At 45.5% G+C, this 11,308-nt stretch overlaps 1 protein-coding gene across 15 annotated transcripts in view; it reads right to left on the reverse strand.

The window, feature by feature from the left end:
* The window catches only part of CELF4 (CUGBP Elav-like family member 4), a 974,578-nt gene extending 965,331 nt beyond the window's left edge, over positions 1-9,247 (reverse strand). For 3 of the 15 annotated variants that reach the window (XM_053294716.1, XM_053294719.1, XM_053294714.1), the window contains exon 1: positions 8,716-9,235. In XM_053294716.1, coding sequence (XP_053150691.1) covers positions 8,716-8,995 — 280 coding nt within the window. In that variant the 5' untranslated portion in view covers positions 8,996-9,235. Of the gene's footprint in view, positions 1-6,990; positions 7,133-8,715 lie in introns of those variants that run through there. The other 12 variants (XM_053294715.1, XM_053294717.1, XR_008315888.1 and 9 more) reach the window with 11 other exon arrangements.
* Between the last annotated feature and the right edge of the window lie 2,061 nt (positions 9,248-11,308).

The following is an 11,308-nucleotide window of genomic DNA, read 5'->3' on the forward strand; positions in this document are numbered from 1 at the left end:
CCTTGATATTGCAGTCTGCACTGCATCCTCTCCTTGGTATTGCAGACTCCAACTACAATGTTGTTTTTATTTCCTTCTCCGTATATTTTTACCAAGATGTTCTCCAGTGAGCCACCATATCTACTCTTCAATTGCTGGGCAGGTGTACACATTTTTGACATATAATGCTACTCCTTCCTTTCTGCTGCATGTATTCATTTTAAACAAATTACATCCTTCAATTGCTACACTCAAATTTCAAGCTCATCTTGCTTATTTCCCATTCCCTATATATTGAAAGCCATGGATATCATGCTCCAGTGTCTCGGCTGCCACTACTCCCCAATTTATCCTGTAGAACCCAAGTCTTTAGCATTTATCTTTATAATTATCTTCAGACTTTTATCTCAACACACACAGCCCCTAGGATTTATTTTAAAGCCCTCATGCTCAGGTCCCTCAGACTTCTGCCAAACACGTTTTCCTAGTCCTCATGAGGTACAGCCCATCTCCTGCCAGTAGTCCTTCATTAAGGAAGCTTAGAGTGTCTGTGGTCCCAGAAGCTGAATCTCTCTTGTCAATACCACCTGCATAACTAGTCATTCACCTGAAGTACTGTCCTCTCCCTTTTAAAAGAAGATCTGATGAGACCACCACCTAAGGCCCTAAGGTCCTTCACCCTACCCTTCTCCACAAAGCCTCATAGCCAGGCGTATTCATTCTCACATGACTGAGCAGAAAGTGATGACAACTAGTGAGCTTGCTCAGTCTTGGCAACCTGTCCATCACCTCCTGGTTCCACACACCAGGAAGACAGGACATCTCACAAGCCAGCAAGTCCAGCTGGCCCAGAGCTGCTTCTGCGCATCTCAGTAGCAGACAACCAATCAGTACCACACTTCTTGCAGGCGACAGTGCGTAAGCTCTGACGTTTGTAGGCTGAGAGTCATCTTTCCCACCTAACGTAGCCTGCAGCAGCTGTCTTCCATCAGCATACGTAGAGTCACTCTTGCCTGAAAGTCTGAAAACAGATTTTCCGTCCCCAGTGGTTCAGAATGCCTTCTGATTCTCCTGCTCCTGATACCCACTCTCTCCCAGGTAGTTTCCTCCCCTACAGATCTTACCATCCTCTCTCCCAGTCTCCTCTTGCTATTGTCCTTGCTGCAATGTTCCCTGTGTCCTATCCAAAAACTCTTCATCCTTTCTAAAGAGGCCAAGTGTTGAAATTCACACTTCCAATCCAATCCTCCTCCTCGCTCTTCCAGCAGAGCAACCACCTTAAGCTTGCTGCAGGTGTAGTCTATGATGCTTTCAGGCAAGAAAACAAATATACCACACACACTGCAGGTTACTACTGCACTCCCTCTTGTTCAAATCCTAGCCTCTACCTCTTTGCTTCTTCCTCTCTTATTGCTTGAAAGTCACCAGAAGCCTTGTGATTTGGTGCTGTTTGGTCATGATTTGGTCTGCTGATTGAGAGAGCATCTTCAGCGGGGGCTGCTGAGATAATGTTTAGATGTACTGCTACCTGCCCAGATCTTGGCCTGCTGGTGGAGAAACAATGGTATGGTGAGTAGCCCAAACTCTGGAGAGCTCATGGTAATCTCTGGTTTCTTCAGCAAAGAAGAATAAGGAGATGAGCTGGGAGAATAAGGAGATGATCTGCTACCTTTCCAAACCTTCGGTTGAAACAGTTTGCACATTCATTGCTAATCTACACATACAGAGAAAGGAATGGTTCAGCCTTCCAAGGACTATTGTTTAGGGTCACAGGTTCAGATGCTCCCAAATGCAAAACAACTCCATCCACATAAAAGAGAGGCATGTCAGGACAAGGGATTCTTAAAATCCTCTTATTCCTACCATGCTACCTGCCCATATGCCAGGAGAATCTTTTCCCCACAGGGAAAAGCATTCAAACATGTGATATTCCTCACCTGCAAGATGAGTTGGTAACTCGCAAGAAGGTTACACCATCCACTTTTTCTATTGAACCTCAAACAAGAGTTATCAAGGGGTGAAACACAGAATAAAAACAGGAACATGTGAATCAACCTCTGCAGCTTAAAGCCCTACATATGGTTCCAGTTCATATACCTTCTTCCAGTTCTGGATAAACCAAAGTAAATCTAGCAACTCACATGGAAGTCAATGCAATTGCATGTGCTGAAGATCAGCTAGCTGACTCAATAGATTTTTGCCCCTTCTCCTCTGCCCCATGCCCACTCTCTTATTGCCTGTCTCAATAACCCCCTTGAGCTCTCCAGTGATTCTCTTCAGTCTCCCTCAGCTTCTCTGGAGTCACCAGGGCCCATGAGGTTGGTGGGCCTGGCAAAATAATGCATGGAGTACACAAGAAGTCTTTAAAGCAAAGCACCTAGCACGGCTTCTGCAGCACTTGATCAGAAAATGTTACTGCATATTTCCAGGGAGAAGACAGTGGGGAGTTCCTTAGCGATTTCTTCCAAACCTCATAGCACTCTGCCTTTCTCTAAATGTTACCACTGACTTTTCCCCCTTTACTGAACAATATCATAACTTCCCCTTACCTTCTCCATAAGGACACATTATTTTGGTGCTTTCAATAATTATGAGTAAACTGTTAAGAGGGTTCTTATATGTTCTGTTTTCTCACTTATTAGTATTAATGATGATGATGATGACGATGATGCATATAATATGCTTTTCTTACAAAATCCAAAAAGTAGCAAATCATAAAATATAAAATCCAAGAACATACAAATTAGTTTTGTAGGTTCAAAACTATTCACACAGGCCAAGACTTGTTACACTGACATCAACAATAAATTAATATTACTACAGAAAAACCTTCTATTTTGTTCCCAATGCTGAATAGGGTTGGGCATCTGCAGACAGTACCGGAGATTTCCATAAACCCAGGGCAACAACTGCAGAAGCCTTCTACCTAGCCCCACTAGAAGACATCTCTCAAAGAATGGCTGGAGAGAGGGCCTCCCCTGTTGATCTTAACTGATGGGAGGAGTCATTTATTATTATTATTATTATTATTATTATTATTATTATTATTATTATTAATTTCTTTATTAGATTTTTATACCACCTCAGCCAGATGGCTCTAGGCAGTTCACAAATATAAGAACAGGTTAAAACAAACAAACAAATAACTCACTGAAACAAAATTAAAAGCCATTTAAATTCATTTCGGTACTCATTATGGCCAGGCTAAAAAGATTTGTTTTTAGGGCTCTTTTAAAGTCTGCCAAAACTCTGAAGACTCTCATATCAAGAGGGAGCACATTCCAGAGCCCAGGAGCTGCTACAGAGAAGGCCCAATCTCTGGAGCAGATCTGGCAGCTACAGAGAAGGCAAACTGGCAGCAGCCGGAGACGGATCTCTCCTGATGACCTTAAAGTATGGTGGGGATCATACCGAAGAAGGCGCTCTTGCAGATTGGGACATGTGCTACCTCAGCATACGGGTGAGTGGACATGGAGAGCTGTCCTTCTGTGACCAATTGCAGCAATGATTATGTACCAAAGGATGTATTTCTCCAAACAGAATTGTCATCCCTTGTTATGTCCACAACGCAATATCCTGAATATGCCTTTCGCTTCCTTTGTTCCCCTCCAGGTATGGGAAGGCTATTGTCCTATTGCATCTCTTCTGTGATGTACCCATGCTGTTCTGTCAATTTCACTTACAAAGAACCGAGTGAAGCCCATCTTTTTTTCAGATGTTTGCCTCTCTCAAAGTACCCAGAGGCACTGTAGCGTGGGTTATTGTGGAACGGCACAAAGAATTTAAATTTCTCAGTCTCTCTCTCTCAAAAAGCAGGTTTATGGCATCAGGTCCAAAGTAAGCACCTGAAAGAAGTCACTTCTAGTTGGTCTCTGTCCCCCTCTTCCCCTCTCTGCTTTGGAGCCTTACAATGGGCCTTACAAAGGATCAAAAAGTTGTTTATTTGAGAAGGAAAATATGGGACAGCAGTTCATTAAGCTGGAAACTTTGCCACCAGCTAGGAAGCTTGGGAAGAACAGGATTTTGTGGTGTGATAATAATAGAGATGAGTAGCAGAGAAGATAGTACTCATCTCAAATACCATTTAAAAAATATTGGGGTTACTTTTAGCAGGTTGATGGACAGAGGCTATTCATTTACTGTTCTAAAATACACATGCCACTATATCCATGGATATTGTGAGTGGGGGAAAAAAAATCTTTCTCTGTCATAAAACAAACCCACTGTGGTTTGTTGGTTTAACAGCTGGCTCTTCTGGCTCCAGGTAGAATGCTTTTCCGCACTTTGATGCTGGTTTGTGTTTTTCATTTTCTTTCTTTCTTTTTTGGCGTGTGTATTCCCTCCCTGAAACTCTATCTGGATTACAACCCTACTAAAGACTAAGCATGTTGCTTTCAGTCACGCAAGCCTTATGTTTCAATTATGGAGGCATTTATTCAACACCTGTATTTAGCCGTGTCCCTTTTCGAGTACATTCTCATTTCCCCGAGTCTTTTTTTATCGCTCCGTACAGTGCATCTTAATTTAACAATCATTGCACTTCTAAATCTCACAGCTAACCTGAAAACTGATATTGCACCGAGGTTGAACAAAGCTTTAATTCACATCTGTCTCTCCCACTCTGGCTTCTCTCTAATAAAAGAGACTATCATGAATGGGGTAATTTGCGGACTTATATGGCCAGGTGTTTTCAAGTCTGAAATGACCTGCGCGTCTGAGAAGGAATACAGGCAACAATTGAAATCAACTATACTTCCCCGCTATGACTTCCTTCCAGCTATGTTTACTTATTTGATGAATTAGGGCTGCTATTTTTGTGGAGGGGAGAGAGACCACATCTTACTATCCTTGTGATAGATGGGGATCCCTTCCCTTGAGCTGTGCCTTTTGGATGAGGTTTGAAAGTGTCTGCTATCTTTCAGGGTCTCATTGCTTATTGTCCCTCTCACAATTCGACTCTTTTAAGTACATTAAAGCCTGTGTGTGGTTTGCTAAATCTCATTAAATCTCTCCTGACTTCCTAAGAAGAATATTATGGAAAGCTGGCAGAATCGCTAAAATGCACTGCGGGCCTTGGGTATGAATCGAATGTGGATGGTGGGGGGAGCGGGTCTTGAAGCCTCCTGGGATGGTCCTATGTTTTGATTTAATCCATTTATAAATATTAAGTTAAATGCCACTTAATTGGCCTTAAATGATTTTCAAAGATAGCACATTATAATATGTCTGTCCTGAGAGCACTAACCTTTATGTCTCTGAGTAACTCAGCCCTTGAGCAGACTCCACCACTAGACACAAATGGGGGGAGTTATGAATGAATGGATGGATGAATGGGATGTGCAATTAGTAAACTCCATGTATAGCTTTGTGTATGTGTACGAGAATGGGGTGGGGCCATTCCCAGGATGCTTCCTATCAAAGATCTAGATGAACTGGGGGCAAAAAAAACCCCACATGCCCCAGAATGGCTATTTGTTCCAGTGCTTCTCCCCACTCCAGAAAAGAATAAAAGGTCACAAAAATCTAAGCTCAAGCAAGAATGGGCACAAAGATAATATTTTATCAGGACCTCTCACAGGTTTATCATCTCCAGCCCACCATTCTAGTATCTCCAGTTGCAACGAGAGTTTTCTCTGAATTTTTAAACTAGTTATGGTCAGTTTTTCTCTAACCAGTTTTTCTCTTACCATACAAAAGAATCGATATAAGATCTCTTGGCCAGATTTTTTTTTTTTTTTGAAGACTAGAGTAACTCAATGGATTTCAGTGCAGATACCTGTGACCATATGTTTACCAAAGGCTAATACAATGTTTAAAGACTCATTGCAGGCTCTGTACACAAAAAATCACTGCTGCACTCGTTCATTCATTTAACCTGTCTCAGGGAGACACATACCCATCTAAGTCTGTGAATTAAACAACGCGAGAGCTATTTGATTATGCCTTGCTTATAGCAGAGATCTTTCTTTCTACTACACATTTTGAATAAGTAAGAATAAGAGCGAGCATGGGGCATGAAAAGAGAGAGAGAGAGAGAGAGACTTTATGGATTACTATTGTTATGTTCATTTCTGATTGAAAGGCACACATGAAAATACATGGGGAGGGGGTAATTATAAGCAAATACAATCCTGTTCTTCAAAGCCCTGTCCTGCTTTATCACTTTGCAGTAATTAACCACCAGTGCCAAGCAAGTGTTTTGCCCCCTGCCCAAATAGGTACCCAGACATACATTTTTATCAGGCTTCACTAATAAATCTGCGGCATCATGGAAGAGTTCAGACTCTTCTTAAAAGGGCTAAATCAGGCCAGTAGTTTCAGCCCTGACTGCCTTTTGGAAACTGTAGTAAATTCTCCAGCCATGTCACAGGAACAATGAGAGGAATTGGGTATGAACCTAGTTACAAAACCAGATTGTATTTATGCAAATTGGGCAGTAGGGCTTGCACCTTGATACCTGGATAGTCCTTATGGTTCACCTTGAAATGCAGTTTTTAAGCAGGGAAGTGAAAGTTAAGCATCTTTTTAGCAGCCTCTCCTTTAAGCTAGCCCACCCGGCAAAGGCAAACTCTTTCCTGGGAGATCAAGACTGAGATTCAGTGAATGTAAGAGGCTCAGGTTTCCTAGTTCACCACAGTCCATTCGATTTAATGTAGTTCATTTCTCTAGCACACCCTATCCCTAGAGCTCTGAGTAGGTCATATATGAAACACAGATAAACACAATTAAAATCTAAATAAATAAATGATACATCAAAGCTTCTTCTCAGTTAAAAAGTTAACCCAGGCTACCCAAAATCTAGGCAAAACAGAAAAAAAATTATGTATTAAAGATGGGTGGACTGGCTGTCATTAAAATAGTGTGTGTGTGTGTGTGTGTGTGTGTGTGGTCTCTTAATATAAAACAGAAAACAAAAAGATTGGCCTAGATTACGTAAACTTTGAAGCACAGGTATGTTCTCCACATCTTTTTCTATGTTAAGTGCCAGCCTAGTATATAAATTCTACTCACTTGGCTATGTTTTATAAACTTTCCTCGTCTTGGGTGGGGGAAAGCCCCAAATCCACATCATCCAGAGCCATCAAAGGTGCCCATTAAAGCTACACCTCTCTTATTTAGCCTCAAGGATCCCACCTTCCTGATGTGAGTTCTAGGAAGCCTGAATGAATGGCAGAAGATGCTTCTGGTTCGTAGTGATTGCGGAGGAAAGTGGCTGGTTGGAGTAGCGGAAAGAGAAGAGACCTGATTGTCATATGGCACCCCCAGAGTTTCTCCAATGCACTCTCTCTCTCCTCACTGTCTGTGATATTAACTCCCCTCTTTTAAAAATAACTTTCTATTTGCATTTCAATCCCCTAGCAGATGTGGGGGAGAGGGGGAATTCAAAACATGTCATTAACTTTTTTCAAGATTTATTGCTGGACAAAGCTGCAGCAACGATTAACTTAACCCATTCTGAGTCATTTATCTGGGCTTCGCGCACAAGGAAGGAGTCTGTCCGAATTTCTTGTTTAAGTGTTTCCCATCCCTGGGTTCTGTTACTGGAGTTCCCCATGCACTGTCTTGATGGATTTTGATGGTCTCCTATTTTGAGCCAAGAAGCAAAGCTCTAGGAGAAAGGTAACTGGAAAGGAAAGGAAAGGAAAGGAAAGGAAGGAAGACGGCACCCTTCAGCCACCAGACTTCGTCGACTTCCCCATTTCTCTGCCACCCTCTCCGTCAACTGCCTTCAACTTACTTCAGTCCCACTTTCATGCCAAGCGATCAATACACTTGCACACGTTTTAATCTCTCCAACCCACCCATCCACCCACTGCACGCACACACACACACACACACCCCACACCCTCCCCCCGCCCTCCTGCTATCCTTAAACTATACATCCCAGCGTTGCAGAGAAGCGGGATGGAGGGAGGGGGGGGGAGAGGAGGGAGCAAGGCGGGAGGACCTTCACTCAGCCCCCCGTGCGCCAGGAAACAGAGAGCCAAAGGAAGGGGGCAAGTCCCAGGGCCCCTCCGTCCTCCCCCGGCCCGCCACCCAACACACAGCCTGATCCCCCAAAAGTTCTTGAGTCGCCTCTCTGCTGCTGCCGCCGCCGCCGCCCAAAGGAGGAAAGAGCCTCTGCCCACCCCGCTCCAGAAGTGGACTCACAAACGCCCCCAGACTTCGCTCCGGATGCCTCCCTCGCCCTCCACCCTCGACCCCGCTCTCGAGCAGCAGCCCTCCGAGCTGGCGGGCTTCTCGCCTCCGTCTCCGGAGTAGAAGGGGAGCCTCCGCTCGCGCCGTGCCCCTCTGCCCCTCCGCTGCCTGCCTGCCTGCCTGCCTCTCTCTCGGAGGGTGCCCCACCGCTGCCCTGCTCCCTCCGCGATGGGCGGTCCGCGTCGCCCGCCCCAGACTCTCTCCCGCGGGGCTCCGCTCCGGCCAGCCGCCACAGCAGCAGCAGCCCGTTTCAGCACCAGGGGGCTGGACAGCTCCTCGCCGGCAGCCCTCCCTCCCCGCGCCCCCCCCCCCCGCCTCCCCCTCTTGGACTCTGGCGAGCTTGGCTTGCTTCGTGCTCCCCCCACCCCGGGGAAGAGATCGCAACCGCGCACCCACCCCCACCTCCGCCAGCCTCCCCGGCTGGGCTTTCAGCCGGGCGGGATCCTGCCCCCTGCCGCCGCCGCCGCCGGCTCCCCTCCTGCCGGCAGGCAGCCCCGGTCGGCCGGTGCCTGGGAAAGTTGCGAAGGCGCCGCTCACCTTTGTGCATGCCCGTGAAGCGGTCCTTCAGCACCGTCAGTTCGTAGATCTTGCCGAACTCTTCGAAGAGCGGCTTGAGGTCCTTCTCGTCCAGGTTGCGCGGGATCTGTCCGATGAAGAGCTTGATGGCATCGTGGTCCTTCATGGGGATGGTGGAGGAGTTCCCTGGACTGTGGTTTAATCCGTTCATGTGCCCGTTGGTGCTGGGGTTAGTGTGGTTGCTACTGAGGCTGGAATTGTCTGCTTGTCCGTTTGCTAACGTGGCCATCTTTATATACATAGAGGAAAAATCTTCTTTTCCTTTTTTTCCCACCCCCCCTCGCTGCCTCGGTGCCTCGCTCGCTCGCTCGCTCGCCCGCTGCCTCTCACACACACACACCCTCACACACACACTCACACACACGCACACCCCACCGCCGCCACACACACTCACTCCGCCCTCGCTCGCTCGCTCTAGGTCGGCACTGATTTTTTTTATACATTGAACAGCCAGGATCTCTGTCCTTTCCGTTTAAACAGGCTGGATCGGTTCAAGATGCCAGCGAGACTGGGGGGTAGGGGCGGGAGGGAGGGGAGAGGAGCCGGGGTGGGGAGGGAGGGAGGCCAGGGGGAGGGCTGGGGGCTGGGAGGGGGACACTTGCTTGGGCTTCAGCTCCACCGAGCCCCCCGAGCCCCTCCTCCCCCCGAGCCCCCCCCCAGCCCACCCCCACCCCCGTCTGCCTGCCCAGTGGTAGATTCCAGTCCTTGCCTTGGCTATAAATAGCGCCAGGCGCATGGCTCTTTGAGAGAGAGTCAATGTCTATTGTGGTAACTGAGCGAAGGGGGAGCGGTTGCATTTCGCAGAAGCCAAGAGATTTTTTTTTTCTTCTCCACCCCCCCTACCCCCCTCTCTCTATTTTTTTTAAATTTATTTGCAAGATGGCTCTCTTCCTGCCTTTTGTCATTTTCTCCCCTTTATTGTGATTGTTTTTATTTTTCTGCTTCTGCATACCCAACCACCTCGACTTTTCCTTCCAGTAATGGCTAGGGAAAGAAAGCCTTTTGTTTGAGAGGAAAAGCAGAGAAAGAGAGAGAGAGAGAGAGACCAAACAAAAAACAAAAAAAAAGACAAAAAAAGAAAGAAAAGAAAAGAAAAGCCACACAAAACCCAAACAAAACGAGGGCGTGTTGGCATTTTTTTAAAAATTAAACTGCATCTTTTTCTTCTCTCTACTCACACATTGCTAATAAAAGAACTACAGATATGGAGGAAACCTGGAGATCAGGTGTTTTCTTGTTGTGATGGTGCTATGATAGTGACAGTGGTGATTGTTATTATTGGTGTCTGCGCTTTCTCTATATGTGTCTGTGTTTCTTTTCGATTCTGTCTGGGCTCCTTGTTGACCGCAGGGATTTTAAAGCATATTTACCCCCCCCCCCCCGGACCCCCCCCATCTTCTATGCCATCTATTCCGGGGAGAGCAGATTGTATTCTGGTAGACCTTTTGGGAGGAGGAACTGGGAGTGGGGGGGGGGGTTGTTGGGACAGAAACAATAGCAACATCCAAATTGTCTCCCTGGCTGGCATTCATTCATATTTCGAATGCTGTTAATTATTTTTATTTGAATTACCTTGACATTTTTTGTTCTTACTACTGTAAGAGGGCGATTTGGGAGTCTGTGAGGGTGCAGTGGGGTTTTCCTCTGCTTTAAAGGTAAATTTTCTTCGCTGTGAACAGTCTCCATGTAGTTTTCTTGTTCTGCTCATTGATAGGCAAGTAAACATTTTCGCTCCCCTTTCTCAGTAGGCACCAGGTTTCTCAGATGCTTATAGGAACAATGCATTATAGTTAATTAAGTCACACAGTAATAAAAAAGTAGGATTTCTCCCCCCCCCCCACACACACACCCCTCGCGACTGCCTTTCGCACTGTTGTTTGGGGAAAAAAAGAAGAAGCAGGCATCGGATTAAAAAAAAATACAACATGTAGCTCAAAGCAATTTTTCTTAGCTTTAAATGAAATCTCGCAGAAACATCTGGTGGCATAAGCTTCTACTACAGGCAGGGAAAATACTACAGTGTGTGGAGAAGGGGAGATTTGCAAGGCTTCAAGTTACTCTGTTTAGAGAGAAAGAGAGATCTATATATAAATGTTGATTGGTTGGGTTTTTTTTAAAGATTTTTTTTTTTAAATTTCCTCAAGTGGATTATCTCCTCCGAGTCCATAAATGGGTTGCAGAAAACATCAGCCGTCCTATGTGAATTTATGAATATAGGGAGGAGGGGAGAATATCTGAATTCATTATATGTATTTTCGATATTGATTTAAGGCACCTGCCTGCAGCCTTTGAGGTATGGCAGGATTATTTTTAGAAAGTAAATAATTAAAGTGAAGCATCAATTAGAAGAGAGAGAAGAGATTCTGCTTTTAAATCATATTTAAATCAAATTCGCTAACAACCCCTCATCTTTTTTTCATGTCTCAAAAGAAAAGAATCTCAATTGGAAGGCCAGTTCATTGTATATCAGCTCCACGAGGTGGAGGGCGAGTGGGGTGTGTGTGTGTGTGGGGGGTGTATTACATGTGTTCTCTTAGACAGAAGGGGCAGTATT

The sequence above is a fragment of the Hemicordylus capensis genome, chromosome 2 (genome assembly GCF_027244095.1).
Source record: "Hemicordylus capensis ecotype Gifberg chromosome 2, rHemCap1.1.pri, whole genome shotgun sequence".
Lineage (NCBI taxonomy): Eukaryota > Metazoa > Chordata > Lepidosauria > Squamata > Cordylidae > Hemicordylus > Hemicordylus capensis.